At 45.6% G+C, this 18,529-nt stretch overlaps 1 protein-coding gene across 1 annotated transcript; it reads right to left on the reverse strand.

The window, feature by feature from the left end:
• Positions 1-8,714: 8,714 nt before the first annotated feature.
• Positions 8,715-18,364, reverse strand: msto1 (misato mitochondrial distribution and morphology regulator 1). Its single transcript, XM_046362056.1, has 14 exons — positions 18,141-18,364; positions 17,239-17,368; positions 16,829-16,898; positions 16,667-16,742; positions 15,503-15,560; positions 13,723-13,873; positions 13,089-13,203; positions 12,633-12,767; positions 12,082-12,234; positions 11,681-11,812; positions 10,881-11,065; positions 10,604-10,708; positions 10,261-10,373; positions 8,715-9,660 (listed from the first exon to the last, which is right to left on the reverse strand). The coding sequence occupies exons 1-14, from the start codon at positions 18,222-18,224 to the stop codon at positions 9,401-9,403; spliced, it is 1,767 nt and encodes a 588-aa protein (XP_046218012.1). The 5' UTR covers positions 18,225-18,364; the 3' UTR covers positions 8,715-9,400.
• Positions 18,365-18,529: the final 165 nt, after the last annotated feature.

Genomic DNA, 18,529 nt, shown 5'->3' on the forward strand with positions numbered 1-18,529 from the left:
TTGGAGTGTGACTGTTTGAGGTTGTGGACAGGTGTCTTTAATACTGATAACAAGTTCAAACAGTTGCCATTAATACAGGTAACGAGTGTAGGACACAGGAGCCTCTTAAAGAAGAAGTTACAGGTCTGTGAGAGCCAGAAATCTTGCTTGTTTGTAGGTGACCAAATACTTATTTTCCACCATAATTTGCAAATAAATTAATTAAAAATTCTACAATGTGATTTTATGGATTTCTTTTCCTCATTTTGTCTGTCATAGTTGAAGTGTACCTATGATGAAAATTACAGGCCTCTCTCATATTTCTAAGTGGGAGAACTTGCACAATTGGTGGCTGACTAAATACTTTTTTTGCCCCACTGTAAATGGATGTGTAATGCATTTAATCCATCTCTGGGTTGTTGGCTCTCTTTGACTGTAATTGCCTTAGTTTAATGCTTCCATTTAGTGACAAAATAAGGCTAGAAAAACTAGCCCCAAGTCAGTCGGTGACCACGTGTCTATGGTTGTCCACAATGTCAACATAGCACAGGGTAGATCATATAAGTACCTGGGTGCTGAGCTGGAAGGTCAAAGTAAACAGGGTCTGCTTCAGAGTCCAACAACGCCTCTATTTCCTTCGTAGACTAAGGGTATTTGGAGTTGACCAGAAAATGAGGTCATAGAGAGAATCCTGCGATACAGCATCACAGTCTGGTTTGCAAATGATCAAATTGCCCTGAAGGTCTTGGGTGTGAGGCAACATCACTCACTGAAGACTATTTTTGAATAGACAATTATCAGACAAGATCAGAAAATAATTTCAGATCCCTCCCATTGCCTTTTCTAGGGTCCCTCCTACCCTCAGGCACTCTCTATAGGGATCCTCCTACCCTCAGACATACTCTAATGGGTCCCTCCCCCACTCAGACAAAAACTATAGGGTCCCTCCTCCCCTCAGACAGACTCTATAAGGTCCCTCCTCAACCTCAGAAAGTCACTATTCGGTCCCTTCTCCCCTCAAACAGACTCTATATGGTCCCTCCTCCCCTCAGACAGACTCTATAGGGTCCCTCCTCCCCTCAGACAGACTCTATAAGGGCCCTTCTCACCTCAGACAGACTCTAAAGGGTCCCTTCTCCCCTCAGACAGACACTATTGGGTCCCTCCTCCCCACTGGCAGGTCCCTCCTCCCCTCACACAGACACTATAGGGTTCCTCCGCCCCTCAGACAGGCACTTTAGGGTCCCTCCTCCCCTCAGACAGACACTATAGGGTCCCACCTCCCCTGAGACAGACACTATAGGGTCCTTCCTCCCCTCAGACAGACACTATTGGGTCCTTCCTCCCCTCAGACAAACTCTATAGGGACCCTCCTCACCTCAGACAGATATTATAGGGTCCCTCCTCCCCTCAAACAGACACTATAGGGTCCCTCCTCCCCTCAGACAGACTCTATAGGGACCCTCCTCCCCTCAGACAGATATTATAGGGTCCCTCCTCCCCTCAAACAGACACTATAGGGTCCCTCCTCCCCTCAGACAGACTCTATAGGGTCCTTCCTCCCCTCAGACAGACACTATTGGGTCCTTCCTCCCCTCAGACAAACTCTATAGGGACCCTCCTCACCTCAGACAGATATTATAGGGTCCCTCCTCCCCTCAAACAGACACAATAGGGTCCCTCCTCCCCTCAGACAGACTCTATAGGGACCCTCCTCACCTCAGACAGACATTATAGGGTCCCCCCTCCCTTCAAACAGACACTATATTGGTCCCTCTTCCCCTCAGACAGATAATTTAGGGTCCTTCCTCCCCTCAGACAGACGCATTAGGGTCCCTCCTCCCCTACAACAGGTCCCTCCTCCCCTCAGAATATCGCTATAGTGTCTCTCCTCCCATCAGACAGACACTATAGAGGCCGTCCTCCCCTCAGTCAGACACTATAGGGACCCTCCTCCCCTCAGATAGACACTATAGGGGCCCTCCTCCCCTCAGACAGACTCTATAGGGTCCCTCCTCCCCTCAGACAGACTCTATAGGGTCCCTCCTCCCCTCAGACAGACACTATAGGGTCCCACCTCCCCTGAGACAGACACTATAGGGTCCTTCCTCCCCTCAAACAGACACTATAGGGTCCCTCCTCCCCTCAGACAGACTCTATAGGGACCCTCCTCCCCTCAGACAGACACTATAGGGTCCCTCCTCCCCTCAGACAGACTCTATAGGGTCCCTCCTCCCCTCAGACAGACACTATAGGGTCCCTCCTCCCCTCAGACAGACTCTATAGGGTCCCTCCTCCCCTCAGACAGACACTATAGGGTCCTCCCTCCCCTCAGACAGACACTATAGGGTCCCTCCTCCCCTCAGACAGACACTATAGGGTCCCTCCTCCCCTCAGACAGACACTATTCGGTCCCTCCTCCCCTCAGACAGACTCTATAGGGACCCTCCTCACCTCAGACAGACATTATAGGGTCCCTCCTCCCCTCAGACAGACACTATTGGGTCCCTCCTCCCCTCAGACAGACACTATAGGGTCCTTCCTCCCCTCAAACAGACACTATAGGGTCCCTCCTCCCCTCAGACAGACTCTATATGGACCCTCCTCCCCTCAGACAGACACTATAGGGTCCCTCCTCCCCTCAGACAGACTCTATAGGGTCCCTCCTCCCCTCAGACAGACACTATAGGGTCCCTCCTCCCCTCAGACAGACTCTATAGGGTCCCTCCTCCCCTCAGACAGACACTATAGGGTCCCTCCTCCCCTCAGACAGACACTATAGGGTCCCTCCTCCCCTCAGACAGACACTATAGGGTCCCTCCTCCCCTCAGACAGACACTATTGGGTCCCTCCTCCCCTCAGACAGACTCTATAGGGACCCTCCTCACCTCAGACAGACATTATAGGGTCCCTCCTCCCCTCAGACAGACACTATATGGTCCCTCCTCCCCTCAGACAGACACTATAGGGTCCCTCCTCCTCTCAGACAGACACTATTGGGTCCCTCCTCCCCTCAGACAGACTCTATAGGGACCCTCCTCCCCTCAGACAGACACAATAGGGTCCCTCCTCCCCTCAGACAGACTCTATAGGGACCCTCCTCACCTCAGACAGACATTATAGGGTCCCCCCTCCCTTCAGACAGACAATGATATTGGTCCCTCTTCCCCTCAGACAGATAATTTAGGGTCCTTCCTCCCCTCAGACAGATAGAGGCCCCATTAGACAGGTCCCTCCTCCCCTACAACAGGTCCCTCCTCCCCTCAGCAGACGCTATAGTGTCTCTCCTTCCCTCAGACAGACACTATAGAGGTCCCTCCGCCCCTCAGTCAGGTCCCCCAGTCAGACACTATAGGGACCCTCCTCCCCTAGAAGTGTCTGCATACACAGACAGACTCTATAGGGTCCCTCCTCAACCCCTCATTTCTTGACAGACTATAGTCAGGATCCCTCCTCCCCTCAGACAGACACTATAGGGTCCCTCCTCCCCTCAGACAGACTCTATAGGGACCCTCCTCACCTCAGACAGACATTATAGGGTCCCCCCTCCCTTCAAACAGACACTATATTGGTCCCTCTTCCCCTCAGACAGATAATTTAGGGTCCTTCCTCCCCTCAGACAGACGCATTAGGGTCCCTCCTCCCCTACAACAGGTCCCTCCTCCCCTCAGAATATCGCTATAGTGTCTCTCCTCCCCTAAGACAGACACTATAGAGGCCATCCTCCCCTCAGTCAGACACTATAGGGACCCTCCTCCCCTCAGATAGACACTATAGGGGCCCTCCTCCCCTCAGACAGACTCTATAGGGTCCCTCCTCCCCTCAGACAGACTCTATAAGGGCCCTTCTCACCTCAGACAGACTCTATAGGGTCCCTTCTCCCCTCAGACAGACACTATTGGGTCCCTCCTCCCCACTGGCAGGTCCCTCCTCCCCTCAGACAGGCACTTTAGGGTCCCTCCTCCCCCGAGACAGACACTATAGGGTCCTTCCTCCCCTCAGACAGACACTATAGGGGCCTTCCTCCCCTCAGTCAGACACTATAGGGACCCTCCTCCCCTCAGATAGACACTATAGGGGCCCTCCTCCCCTCAGACATACGTTATAGGGTCCCTCCTCCCCTCAGACAGAAGCTAAATGATCACTCCTCCCCTCAGATAGACACTATAGGGGCCTTCCTCCCCTCAGACAGACACTATATGGGTCCCTCCCCTCCTGAGACAGTCTCTATAGGGACCCTCCTCACCTCAGACAGACATTATAGGGTCCCCCCTTCCTTCAAACAGACACTATATTGGTCCCTCTTCCCCTCAGACAGATAATTTAGGGTCCTTCCTCCCCTCAGACAGGCGCATTAGGGTCCCTCCTCCCCTCAGAATATCGCTATAGTTTCTCTCCTCCCCTCAGACAGACACTATAGGGACCCTCCTCCCCTCTGATAGACACTATAGGGGCCCTCCTCCCCTCAGACATACGTTATAGGGTCCCTCCTCCCCTCAGACAGAAGCTAAATGATCACTCCTCCCCTCAGATAGACACTATAGGGGCCCTTCTCCCCTCAGACACAGACAAACGCTTTCGGGACCCTCCTCCCCTTGACAGAAGCTAAATGATCACTCCTCCCCTCAGACATACGTTATAGGGGCCCCCTCCCCTCAGACAGATGCTATCGGGACCCTCCTCCCCTCAGGCAGACGCTATAGGGTTCCTCCTTCCCTCAGGCAGACGCTATAGGGTCCCTCCGCCCCTCAGTCAGGTCCCGCCTATAGGGTTTGTGTTTGGTATGTACTTTACTCTACCTGCTCAACACAAATTCAAAAAGGACCTTTGACATACACATGACTCCAAGTCGCTTAACATAGAAGTGTCTGCTAAATGACATATATTATTATGTATATATATAAATATATATAGGGTTGAAGTCGGAGGTTTACATACACTTAGGTTGGAGTTAATAAACTTTACTTTTCAACCACTCTACACATTTCTTGTTTACAAACTATAGTTGTTATAGTCAGTTAAGACAACTACTTTGTGCATGACGCAAGTTTTTTTCCAACAACTGTTCACAGACAGATTATTTCACTTATAATTCACTGTATCACAATTCCAGTGGGTGATATGTTTTCAAACACTTAGTTGACTGTGCCTTTAAACAGCTTGGACAATTCCAGAAAATGATGTCATGGCATTAGAAGCTTCTGAAAGGCAGTGTTGGAGGTGTACCTGTGGATGTATTTCAAGGCCTACCTTCAAACTCAGTGCTTCTTTTCTTGACATCATGGGAAAATCAAAAGAAATCAGCCAAGACCTCACACAAAAAATTGTAGACCTCCACAAGTATGGTTCATCCTTGGGCGCAATTTCCAAACCCTTGAAGGTACCACGTTCATCTATACAAACAATAGTACTCAAGTATAAACACCATGGGACCACGCAGCCATCATATCGCTCAGGAAGGAGACACGTTCTGTCTCCAAGAGATGAACGTACTTTGGTGCGAAAAGTGCAAATCAATCCCAGAACAACAGTAAAGGACCTTGCGAAGATGCTGGATGAAACAGGTAAAAAAGTATCTATATCCACAGTAAAACAAGTCCTATATCGGCATAACCTGAAAGGCCGCTCAGCAAGGAACAAGCCACTGCTCCAAAACCGCCATTAAAAAGCCAGAGTACGGTTTGCAACTACACATGGGGACAAAGATCATACTTTTTGGAGAAATGTCCAATGGTCTGATGAAACACAAACAGAATTGTTTGGCCCTAATGACCATTGTTATGTTTGGAGGAAAAGGGTGAGAGCTTGCAAGCCAAAGAACACCAACAGCAACATCAGTCAGGAAGTAAAAGCTTGGTCGCAAATGGGTCTTCCAAATGGAAAATGACCCCAAGCATACTTCCAAAGTTGTGGCAAAATTGCTTAAGTAAAAAAAAGTCAAGGTATTGGAGTGGCCATCACAAAGCCCTGACCTCATTCCTATAGAACATTTGTGGACAGAACTGAAAAATGCGTGTGCGATCAAGGAGGCCAACAAACCTGACTCAGTTACACCAGCTCTGTCAGGAGGAATGGGCCAAAATTCACCCAATTTATTGTGGGAAGCTTGTGGAAGGCTACCCAAAACGTTTGAACCAAGTTAAACAATTAAAAGGCAATGCTAACAAATACTAACTGAGTGTATGTAAACTTCTGACACACTGGGAATGTGATTAAATAAATTAAAGCTGAAATAAATCACTCTCTACTATTATTTTCACATTTCACATTCTTAAAATAAAGTGGTGATCCTAACTGACCTAAAAAAAAAAAGGGAATTTTTACTAGGATTAAATGTCAGGAATTGTGGAAACTGAGTTTAAATGTATTTGGCTAAGGTGTAAGTAAACTTCCGAGGTCAACTGTATGTGTCGTACTTCTCGATGTCACGTTCTGACCTTAGTTCTTTTATTATGTCTTTGGTTTAGTATGGTCAGGGCGTGAGTTGGGTGGGTTGTCTATGTTCCTTTTTCTATGTTTTGGGATTTCTGTGTTCGGCCTGGTATGGTTCCCAATCAGAGGCAGCTGCCAATCGTTGTCCCTGATTGAGAATCATACTTAGGTAGCCTGGTTTCACTTTTGACTTGTGGGTGTTTATTTTCTGTTCTGTGTTTCGTTGCACCGTTCGGGACTGTCTGTTGGTCGTGTTTTGTTTCAGTATTCATTCTTTATTACATTTCAATGAATTACTTACCTACCACGCTGCACCTTGGTCCTCTCTTTCTCACGAAGACAACCATTACACTTGAATGGAATCAATATGACAGTATTCACTCTTTCTGGGTTGGAGGGGTAAAGCTGTATTCAGTCGGTGATGAATAGTTGGGTAGTTGGGTTTGGACAGGGTCAACATTCATGCATTTGTGTTCTGAAAAGGGTGATTTTTCCCAAAAAATCTACACCTTTCTGAATGTTGTTCAACATTTCCTGCAAAATCAAGCATTTTCTTACAGCTGTTTCCTTAGTGGTCCCAGTATGTTCACACAAATTAAAAATTTTGCAGAATACATTGAGAGATATGTACAATAACATTGTCCATAGACAAGTCTAACCAATTTATTCATGGGAAAGCTGACAGAAGCAATACAATTTAGGCTTTGACCAATGGAGGTCAAGCTTGAAGGGCGTTAGATCCCCAAAATAACAAATCTAGGCTAACCTATGGATACCTAGAAAGTACAGCCTATACAGTCAGCAAACCAAAATGTAGGTTTTGTTGATACAAAATAGCAGGGGCAATGGGACTCTTATTTGGCTGCTCTAAAATCAAGTCAAGAACACCTAAAAAAAGTTATTTATTTTTGAGAGTACCCTGACTTGTTAAGTTTAGGGTGAGGGGTTTGATTATGGGTAGGCTGAGGGTTAGAATTAGGGGTTGGCATTCCAGTCACATGCCTTTAGTCACACCAGCAGAGCAGAGCTTCATATATTATATATTTGTGACCTGCATCCTGCTTTCGCTCCTCGACGACTTGGGCTGCTTACGGATCCTCCGCGAGGCGAAGGCGTACAGGAAGGGGTCCAGGCAGCTGTTAAAAAACGTAAAACTCCGGACGACACGCGCTGCTGCACTTCTGTGTCTCAGCAGCGCTGCCGATGCCTCTGGCCAGGAAGTCTGCAGCACAATGCCGGCGATGTCTACCACATTGACAATGTGCACAGGGATCCAGAGGATGAAGAAGGCGACCACCACACTGGTCACCGGCCGCGTCATCTTGGCACTGCTGAACAGCGCCGTCTGGTTCACCCGCCGGTGGAGGCGGCAGTAGCAGGTGACCAGCACAGAGAACGGGACCACAAACCCTAAAAGGGTCTCCAAGACGAGGACAGCAACTCTTTCAGCATCGGAGCCCGTGTGTCGCTGGTACTTGAGTTCGCCATCACGCACATCGCGAGTGGCAACTGCAGGGGCAGTCAGGGCACAGGCGAGCCCCCACAGGGCCAGGAGCAGCACCGCCTCCCCCTTGCGCCCCCAGCCTGTTCCACATCTGCGGGTAGAGGACCTGGAGGTAGCGCTGGACACCGAGTAGAGTAGCCGTTAGCATACAGGCTGAGGTAGAGCATGAAGGTGCCTAGCTTGCATGCAGCACGGCCCAGAGTCCAGCCGTGAAAGAATAAGAGATCTAAGAGCTATCTGGAAGAAGACAGACTTCAGACATCTAATTCTGTTTCTGAAAACCTCAAGTTTGTTATGTTCTTTTGACTTCTTGTCATGATAGGGGAAATTGTGGGTTAACAGCCTCTGGTCAGCTTCCGCTTAATGAGCTGTGGGTGTGTTGGCATAATTCTGAATTTGTCAAAGGCTACAGCCAACCTGATTCTCACAAATAGACACACTGAGAAGATGGATGCTTTGCCTACAGCTTGAAACTACCATATATGTGCCTAAGGGCCAGCCATGCAATTGTTGTATATTTTATCATTTTTAAGTGATTTTTATCTTGTGTAAAAAGTTTAAATGATTTGAACTTTTGACAGAAATGGAAGCGTAATGTAATCCATCTCCTTGTTGCAAGGGCTTGATAAAGATAACAGCTTTTTCTTAGCGTTCCGCTAATTTTTTGGCCATAGCTTCAAAGTTGCCATCTAGTGGCAAGATTACTGCACCTTTAATTTCCTCCCTGCCACAGATTCTAGCAGAAATCTACCATGACTTATGTTATCTTAATTTGGGAAACTATTGACAGTAACTGGACAGTTGTATAAAGCACATTTATTTGCAGATACACATATATACAGTATTTGCATTCTCTCGTTTCCTTTAACTCACATCGTAGTTCTTGTGTTTAAAAAAAATGTATTCTATATTATTATCATCCCTGCATTGTTGTCAAATAGCTCGCAAGGTTAGAATTAGACAGTACTGTTTTACACCTGTTTTACACGCCTGTGCATGTGGAAAATTAACTTCACTAGCAGTTCCAACATATCACCAACCAACATTCTCCCTTCATTGACCTTTCCTTCTATCCTCTTATTTTGTCTCTCCTTGATTTAATGATGAGTTTCACAGTCAAAATATATTTTGTCAGTTAAAACCTCAATCTTTTACCATAACCGTTCTCTGTCGCCATCTCAGTTGTAAATGAGAACTTGTTCTCAACTGGCCCACCTGGTTAAATAAATGGTAAAAAATACAAATAAACAGCATTCTTTCCAACCAGAATTCACAATCCTTATCAAGTCTCACTGTGTTTTTATGAATGCAATCAGATCCACGGACAAGAATATACAATGTGGATGGGTGGGTCTGTCAATACTAGTCAATGTCAATTGAGACCAATCTATTCAGATGGTATGGAGTGCGCAAAAATCATTCTGGGCTAACAATGCGGGAAACAAAAGAGAAAATGACTCTTGCGGTTCAGCAGTTGTCAGTCAATCAATCATTGTTGTCCTCTTCCGAGGAGGAGCACATCATGCCTCCGCTATCGTTACGGTAACAGCGGGCCAGGAGGTGGAGTTGCTCCAGGGACTCCTGGAAGTCGGTCAGCTCAGGCCCCTGGGAGAGGAAGCTGGGGGCGATGCGGCGGGGGTCCAGGGTGCTGGCACCGCGGTGCAGCTCCGACAGCCACGGGCCCAGGGCCGGAGAAGACTGCAGGGAGGTGAGCACGGGGAGGGAGGAGACCGCACAGGACCGCTCTGTGGAAGAGAGGATAGGAAGAGGGAGATAAGGTGAGAGGTATAGACCTGACAATAATGAGAGAGACTGTTGGATACAAGCATAGTGAGGCATGAAAACAGAATAGACTTATTTAGGGATTGTGAGGCAGGGATCTGAAGTGAAGTGACAGGGAATGAGCGAGGAAGGGTAGAATATGCATATACAATCACTTGTGTAGCCAGATGAAATGGCTTTTACTATTACCATTTATTAATACTGCACAATTTAAAAACACTTGCCCCCTAATCCCCCCCTTCCCAGATACAAAAAAAAAATCATGCCTTCCGATATTATACTTCTTCAAAAATGATATATTCTACTGAGCCATTTACTTTATGTTTGTATTCTTCTATTTCATTTTTGTTGTTGCATTGCCAAGAAGGAACCTGCAATCAAGCATTTCATTGGATGGTGTATACCATGTGTATCCTGATCATACGACTAATAAAACTTGATAACAGAAACCGACTGAGTCAGAGAGAGACAAACTTTGAAAATACCTTGACAGTGAGAAAGAAAGCGCAGTTAGATAAATGGACCAGAAATGTCAGAGAAACGTTAGGATTAGATTTACTCACTTTTGGGGGGAGGGGCTTGACTCTGCAGAAAGCCCTGAGGACCCAAGGATTGGCTGAATATCTGTGGGAAGGGCGGGGTCAGCTTACTGGGGCTGGATACAAGCTGGACCGAACTGCACAGGGAGAATGAGGAAATGGTCAATTGTGATTTTCATGATTTAAACAGCAGGATTGGTTTGGTGTGGTCTATCAAACTACTACAGTCGTGTATGTGTGTTTAATCCGTCCATGTGTATGTGGCCATGTCTCGAAGCCTGCCTATGTGAGTGTGTGACATTGTCAGTGCATGAGTGTGTGTGTGTGAGAAAACGGGTGCTATTGTGTATGCAAGAATGACACTCACAAAGGCGTAGCGGGGTAGTGAGCATTGATGTAGGAGGCTAGCACCTCTTCCCCACAGTCAAGGCTATGCAGCTGGGTGGGCGGCTGCATCCCTGGTCTCAGCTGGCTGCAGATGGGACCGCAACGTTACAGCAATGCACATTAACACCAGAACAACGTTTAAAATCGTCCAAATTGGCATCCAAAAATACAGATTTCCGATTGTTATGAAAACTTGAAATCGGCAATTCCGATTAAATCGGTCGACCTCTAAACATAACAGCCATGTTTTGTCTCACCTGACCAGACTCTGCCCCTCTAAACCCTTGAGGGTCACTGATTGGCCGAAGCAGTGGCCATCGCCCAGCTCGGGGCAAGCTGATAGGGGTTTCCATGGCAACAAATCCGCGCAGTCACCTAGGGCGTCTGGGAGAGAGCACCCCTGCATCATCGGAAAGGGGAGGGCTCCATACGCAGCCACCACCTGAGGAAAAACACATGTTCATTAAATCAAATCAAACTTTGTCACATGCGCCGAATACAGCAAGTGTAGACCTTACCGTGAAATGCTTACTTACAAGCCCTTAACCAACAGTGCAGTTCAAGAAGAGTTAAGAAAATACTTACCAAATAGACTAAAGTAAAAAATTGGGCGGGCCGTCATCAGGCACCAAACAGACTGAAACAGGGAGGAACTACACAGACTCGGCCAACAAGAAATGTTTTCAAATGTTTTTTTGTTTGTTGTGTGCCCACTAATCAATATGACCCTGGTCTCACACACACTGTAAATCTGTTAAATGTATAGTAGGCTGTGGGGAAGACATAATGATTATCTTGTGCCCTGGACATTCCCTTCTAAATGTTATTTGAGGGTGATAACTGAAGCCAACCAGAGCTGCAGTCTAGCTTGAGCTGTTATTTGAGTCATACCTGTCTAAACCTTTCAGACCTTTCACAGGTTATTTATTTAACCAGGTTAGTCTCATTGGGAAGGAAATAAAAATAGGACATAAGAGATAGCAGTAGGATTAGCAATGTAAATAGCTTGATTTTAAACTCAGCGGTAACGGATTCAAAGAAAGCACCCAGCTCTCACCTTTCTCCCGGACACTGCCAGTGCGTCTGCAAACTCCCACATGGGGGTGCTGTTGTGCCTCAGCCTGTAAGGGACAGTAAGGGAGTCCAGGGCCAGAGCCAGCACAGAGCTGGAGTGGTACCACAGTGAGGACTGGAGGAGACCGAAAAGACAGAGTGATTGGAATAGACAGAAACACACACACATTCATTTCTGGGGTTGTAGGACATCTTAGGGTTGGCTCGCTAAAAACAACTGTTAGCATCCTCTCAAGCAACGGTGGGGGAGAGCAATTTCAATCATTTACACTACAGCTCAATCTAGTCTATATATTTTCAGCGAAATAATTAATAAATGACTACCAAAATGTGTGAATAGACAGATGATAGATGGGAAAAGAGGGTGGCATCTGTCTGACTCACGTCGTAGTTGAGGTGGGGGAAGGAGGGGGGTTGGGCGGGCCGTCTGCCCAGCCCGCCCTTCAGGGTCAAAGGGCAGAAGAACGAGCTGTTATTGGCCATGTGGACCATGCCTAAGGAGTAGTTCAACAGGTGGTAGAGCTCCTTCATCGGGGTCTGAGGAAAGCAACAGAAGAACAATGTCATAGGACTTTATTCACAATTACTATGAAATACGGACAAAACCAGATTAGTCATTAAATCAGTAGCAAATTGTGAAATAAAAACAAAATCACAGATCTCAGCTGAACTCTATGAAATACATTTATATCTGCAATTTTACAGCGAATAAAACCCATGGCAAAGAACTACATGGCAAGAACACCTGGGTCATTCTCATTAGGCACCAATCGGAAGAAAACTGACAAACAGGGAGGAACTATCTGGACTTGGCCAATAAGAAATGCTAATTGTCCATTGAGTGCCCTAATGAACATGACACTGTTGAATAAAACAGTGCTTACTGATGAACTGCCTGAAAACACACTGCCAAAAACCTCCCTCTTGTCACTCACTGTGTCTGGGTGACTAACAGGTGCGAGCCCCCAGGTAAGGATGCCCCGTCCCCCATAGGAGTCCTGCAGCATCTCGGTGACCTTTGAACCCAGGCCAGAGAAGCCATCAGCCAGGTCACAGAGCACCTGGAACCCCTGGGAGGGAGGGAGGGAGGGAGGGAGGGAGGGAGGAGGGAGGGGGAGGGAGGGAGGGAGGGAGGGAGGGAGGGAGGGAGGGAGGGAGGGAGGGGGATGGCAGAAGGAAGAGCAGGAGAAAGAGAAAGGAGAGATGACAAACAGATTAACTCAGCCATTCGAGGAGTGATTGTATAGAATGGGGCCTTTAGGATGAACAAAGTATGTTTGGATGGATATATGGATATTTTTGATATTCGAGACATGTAGTTTTCCAGGAGCAGGGTTTGTGATAACCCCTATTGGAGAGTCACGGTAGAGGATCACCAGTCAGTTAGTTACCTGTAGGTAGTCACATTCCTCTATGAAGAAGTGTAGTCTGTCCTCCAGATCCTCCAGCACTGAGCCCTGAAGCAGAGCCTCCCCCTGGCCAAAAGTTTCCAGGCGGTGGGCCTCCCTGTAGAACACAATGCCAAAACAAAGTCATTTTCCTGAGAAATCCAAGATAGTTCTGCTGTAGCGTGTGGGAAACGCACTCCGTGCGAATTAATTGGGAGTTGACCTAGCCACATAATAGGACTGTAATGTACTGTAGTGTGTGACCGTAATCATTTTTCAGGTTCATATCTGTTCAACAACTCATCAACCAAACTTTGGAACTGGTAGGGACAGCTCAGGGCTTCATGCCCTCTTTTATACCGCTTTTCAGTTTCCAGTTGAGGTTTTTGGTTGGTCAAGGGTCCATCATAGTTAACCTTTTCTTGTCATCTTCAACTTGACTTTTATTAAAACAAACTATTTGGTTTAAAATATGTAAAGAATAAAAAAAGACAGTAAAATAAAGAGATGGGTGGGGTTGGATATAGGATACGAACCCGGGGTAAAGATTTAATTTTTTGGGTTGGGATTGAGATACGGAGAACTGCATCTTTGGCTGTTACTATTTGACTGCATGTGCCTATGGTGATGCTCTCACCCGTCATGGTTGTACTCGTGGATGACAGAGATTGTGCGGGGGTGCAGGTGGATCCTCAAGAAGTCCGACCATACCCTCACACTGCCCTCCAGTCGATAGCCCTTCTGAGCGCGCTCCAAGCGGCTGTTCACCGTCTCCATGGCTAAAGTCCCTACTCGGGAAACACGGATTGATGAAAAGGAAGTGTGTGTGAGTGACCGAGAGCGGCTTGTTTCTCGGTCTGATCCTCTTTTAGCCCATTTCTGGTCATACAGTTTCATACACACACACAATAGTTTGCTAACTTATAAATCATGTTAAATATTGATTAAATGTCATCTTGGAAAATATACTTTAAAACTTCTTATGGCTGGGGGCAGTATTGAGTAGCTTGGATGAATAAGGTGCCCAGAGTAAACTGCTCGCTCCTCAGTCCCAGTTGCTAATATATGCATACTATTAGTAGTATTGGATAGAAAACACTGAAGTTTCTAAAACTGTTTGAATGATGTATGTGAGTATAACAGAACTTATATGGCAGGCAAAAACCTGAGCAAAAAAATCCACCAGGAAGTGGTAAATCTGAGGTTGGTCGATTTAACTCAGCCCTTCTCGAAGACACAGTGGGATATTGGTCATGTTGCACTTCCTAAGGCTTCCACTAGATGTCAACCGTCTTTAGAAACTTGTTTGAGGCTTCTACTGTGAAGTGGGGCCGAATGAGAGGGGAATGAGTCAGATGTCTGCTATCAGCCACGAGCTCAGTCACGCGCATTCACATGAGAGGTAGCGCCCGTTCCTTTGCTTTTCTGAAGACAAAAGAATTCTCCGGTTGGAACATTATTGAAGTTTTATGTTAAAAACATGCTAAAGATTGATTCTATACATCGTTTGACATGTTTCTACGGACTGTAACGGAACTTTTTGACATTTTGTCTGCAACTAGTGAACACGCTTCGTGAATTTGGATTTGTTTACCAAACGCGCTAACAAAAGTAGCTATTTGGACATAATTGATAGACATTATCAAACAAATAAAACATTTATTGTGGACCTGGGATTCCTGGGAGTGCATTCTGATGAAGATCAAAGTTAAGTGAATATTTGTAATGTTATTTCTGACTTCTGTTGACTCCAACATGGCGGATATATGCATTTGTTATCTGAGCTCTGTACTCAGATTATTGCATGGTTTGCTTTTTCCGCAAAGCTTTTTTGAAATCTGACACAGCAGTTGCATTAAGGAGAAGTATATTTTTAATTCCATGCATAACTTGTATTTTCATCAACATTTATAATGAGTATTTCTGTAAATTGATGTGGCTCTCTGCAAAATCACCGGATGTTTTTGGAACTACTGAACATAACATGCCAATGTATACTGAGATTTCTTTATATAAATATGAACTTTATCAAACAAAACATACATGTATTGTGTAACATGGAGTCCTATGAGTGTCATCTGTTGAAGATCAAAGGTTAGTGATTAATTCTCTCTCCATTTCTGATTTTTGTGACTACACTCTTTGGCTGGAAAAATGGCTGTGTGTGTTTTTGTGACTTGGCTCTGACCAAACAATCTTTTGTGGTGCTTTCGCTGTAAAGCCTATTTGAAATTGGACACTGTGGTGGGATTAACAACAAGATTATCTTTAAAATGGTATAAGATACTTGTATGTTTGAGGAATTTTAATGAGATTTCTGTTGTTTTGAATTTGGCGCCATGCACTTTCACTGGCTGTTGTCATATTGATCCTGTTAACGGGATTTCAGCCCTAAGAAGTTAAAAAGAAGACTTTACCTGAACAGTGAGGCACTGGAGTTGGGTCAAAATCAACCTCAGCCAATATCTCCCCCTTCTGGACATAAAAACAACTGTCATAACAAGACACTTGAATGAGAGCCTTTTCGAACACAAGTTATGCCTGGTCCAAGAACAACTCCAATTTCCTTGCCCTGGGCCCAAACCCTTTGGTGAATGAATCACGGCATGTATTAGGCAGGTGTAAGTAATATGGTGACGGCCCTTTCAACAGGCTTCAGCGAGTTTCGGCAATTTGCTTACACCTATCTGGTTCCGTCAGACAGGCAATCGGGCTAATGCCGGGTGTACACTACACAACTTTCAAAATCCTAACGTCGTTGAGCCTCTCACATTAAATTACCATATTTCCTGTATGTTTTTGTCTTGCCAACGTAGTGGTGCGCACGCTCAACGATCTGGCACAGATGGGTTGTCACACACTACAAGATTCTTCACTTGGTCATGAAGATTCTCCATACCACCATACTGTCTTGCGAAAAAAAACAATGATGTGATTAGATTGTGTAGCTAGAACGAGCTGTGGCTCAAAGCAGCCTCAAACGTTTTCAGTTAGATATTCACGCTTGCCATACAGAGTTGACATTTCTAGACAACATGTTGAATTGAAAAACATTTCTTGTGAACTTCAGAGCTGTAACGATTTGGCACATTTGCTTTGGTTAAAGCAAAGTACAAAGGCATACTAGTAAGAGTCTACACATTCTGGGTGATGCAAAATAACGTTGCCATCTCACTGGCGAGCTCTCATTGGCTATTGCTGCTCACCGTTCTCAAAACTTGACGTTGCACATCTTACATTACAAGAGCATTCCAGATTTTGTGCTGTTAAAAATCTAACTTTTGAAAATATCACGCCGGCTGGGACTGCTCACAGACGGGATTGGTAGCATCTCTGACACGCTCACGTTAAATGAGTGTCGGTGATGGCCGTGCACTCCAAATAGGCAACATGGGGATTTTGTCTCCGATCTCAAAAATCTGTATGGGACAAGCAAATCGGGGCCAAAAATCGATTAGTGTACACCCGGCTTAAAGGTTTAAAGACTAGAAGTTGTTTTTGGACTATCCTATTTAAAAAGCCTTCATTCTTTGGGTTTACAGGGAGAGAAGTAATATACTTGGTGTTTGTGTCATACTCACGTCTAGCTTGTCCAGGTCTAGGAGGAAGGAGTTCTTTGTTGGCAGGCTCTCTTTGTGCACCATTACATTGCCCTCCCTGCAAAGAGAAGTATTTTACATCATACACATAAACAAGGTTTGGGGGAAACACACAGACAGACAAATGCACCCACACACACTTACCATGTGATAGCAGTGGGATCCTTCCCAGTCTCATAGAGGCTCCCCTCCTGTCTCAATGTCTGAAGGCTACCTATATAATGGCAATGGACACAGAGGATGGTGATTCAGTATTTAAATATAGCCAACCTGGTTGTTCAATCTATAATCTACCCCTGTAGCCACAGTAGCTATCCTTACTCCAATGACATGCATTGTCCATTTCTCACCGTCAAACCTAAAGATGTACACTGTAATTGTGGCAAACTCTGTAAAACCTTCAACATGTCATGTTTACTCAATCTGTGACCTCTAAGTGACATTCAGCAAAACATCTGTGTGAAATTTCAAGGAAGCGGTTAAGTGCTTCAGAACATTTCAGCAACGTGGTGCCCTTATGAATGACGCACTGCGGGTTACCACAGGTTGGTTACCTTTGAGGTCCATAGCGATCAGGCGGGGGGTGTAGGTAATATGACCCCCAAAGGTTTGCCCCTCTCTGAAGAGAACATCATTCTGGAGCTCGCCTGGGGGTGCATCTGGGTCATAGGTCAGCGAGGCATCCTGATGCAATACAAACAGAAGGACAGGGAGGGAGAGAGAGAAGAAAATGTATCTTAATAGTGGCATAAGATGCAGTCAAGATTTACATACATAGCAAATATTTTAAGGCAAATCATATGTTATGTATACTGTTTCAACTCATACAAAGACAAATGGTAATTCAATGTGTCACCTTCCATGCTGCAAAGGGAGGTGCACTGAGCACCAATTGACAATGATTATGAAGACAAACAGACCACACTAAAACAAAAGGTCCCTACACCATAAATAAACCATCTCTGCCTACACAGCAAAGACATAGTTAGCAGGCTAGCTATCTCTAACTTTTCTGAGTTTTATAATTGACTCGTTGTTACCTAGCTAGCTACAATACATGGATTATTTTATCTAGTTACTTTTGCCCTAGCGGTATTACGTTAGCTGGCTGTGCAATTTCTGTCGATGGTTGTTGCAGTAAAATGTGGGCAACACCCTAGCCTCACTCCCTTTTGCTGCACCTCTCACACTCTGTGCACCAAAACACCACTGTTCTCCGCATTGTTAGCCTGGCTATTTCAGTTTGAATGTACGATAACTAGGGTCATGCTAGCTAACTACAGTAACAGTAGCTAGTTATGTCAGAATAGTAGTGGCTAGCTAACCAACTAACTTAGCCACGTACTGCACCAGTTCTTAACTAAAATAGTAGCTAGATAGCTAGCTTGCCCACTACAACTTTGAGAACACATGCATATGTTATATGCAGAAACCGCTAACTTTAGCGCGTATCAACCTGTAAATTCCACCAATGTGTGCCAACGAAGTTTGAATAGTGCCCGAGTTGAAGAGTGACGATTTCTCTACAGAGGCTACTCATCGTCACGTCTATAAATTAATACAAAAAAATATCACAAATGCATCAATCTGTTAATTTCAGAATGAGAAATATGACTCTCCATCATGGCAGGAAAACATGACAACAGAGTTATGGATCACTCTAACTGTGTGTGCATCGTTCAGTGGGAGCCCACCCTCGATGGAGGCCTTGGCGTCTACTATTGGTTAATAAGAAATACACGAACGAATATGATTGGCTCTTTAAAACGTTTTTCAAAACGTGGATAGGGTTCGGTTTCACTGCGCCGAGGAGGCACACGTGCAGCGCACAGCGCTCTGATAGGA

This window comes from Oncorhynchus gorbuscha, linkage group LG09, assembly GCF_021184085.1.
Source record: "Oncorhynchus gorbuscha isolate QuinsamMale2020 ecotype Even-year linkage group LG09, OgorEven_v1.0, whole genome shotgun sequence".
Classification (NCBI taxonomy): Eukaryota; Metazoa; Chordata; class Actinopteri; order Salmoniformes; family Salmonidae; genus Oncorhynchus; species Oncorhynchus gorbuscha.

What these genes read in the sequence shown, in the direction of transcription:
- msto1 (XM_046362056.1), bottom strand. Translation starts at nt 18,224, where the DNA reads ATGAGTAGCCTCTGTAGAGAAATCGTCACTCTTCAACTCGGGCACTAT. An exon ending in TAGACCTGGACAAGCTAGAC is followed by an intron (nt 15,561 to 16,666) that starts GTGAGTATGACA and finishes TTTTATGTCCAG; the next exon opens with AAGGGGGAGATATTGGCTGA. An exon ending in CACGAGTACAACCATGACGG is followed by an intron (nt 13,204 to 13,722) that starts GTGAGAGCATCA and finishes TGTGTTCTACAG; the next exon opens with GGAGGCCCACCGCCTGGAAA.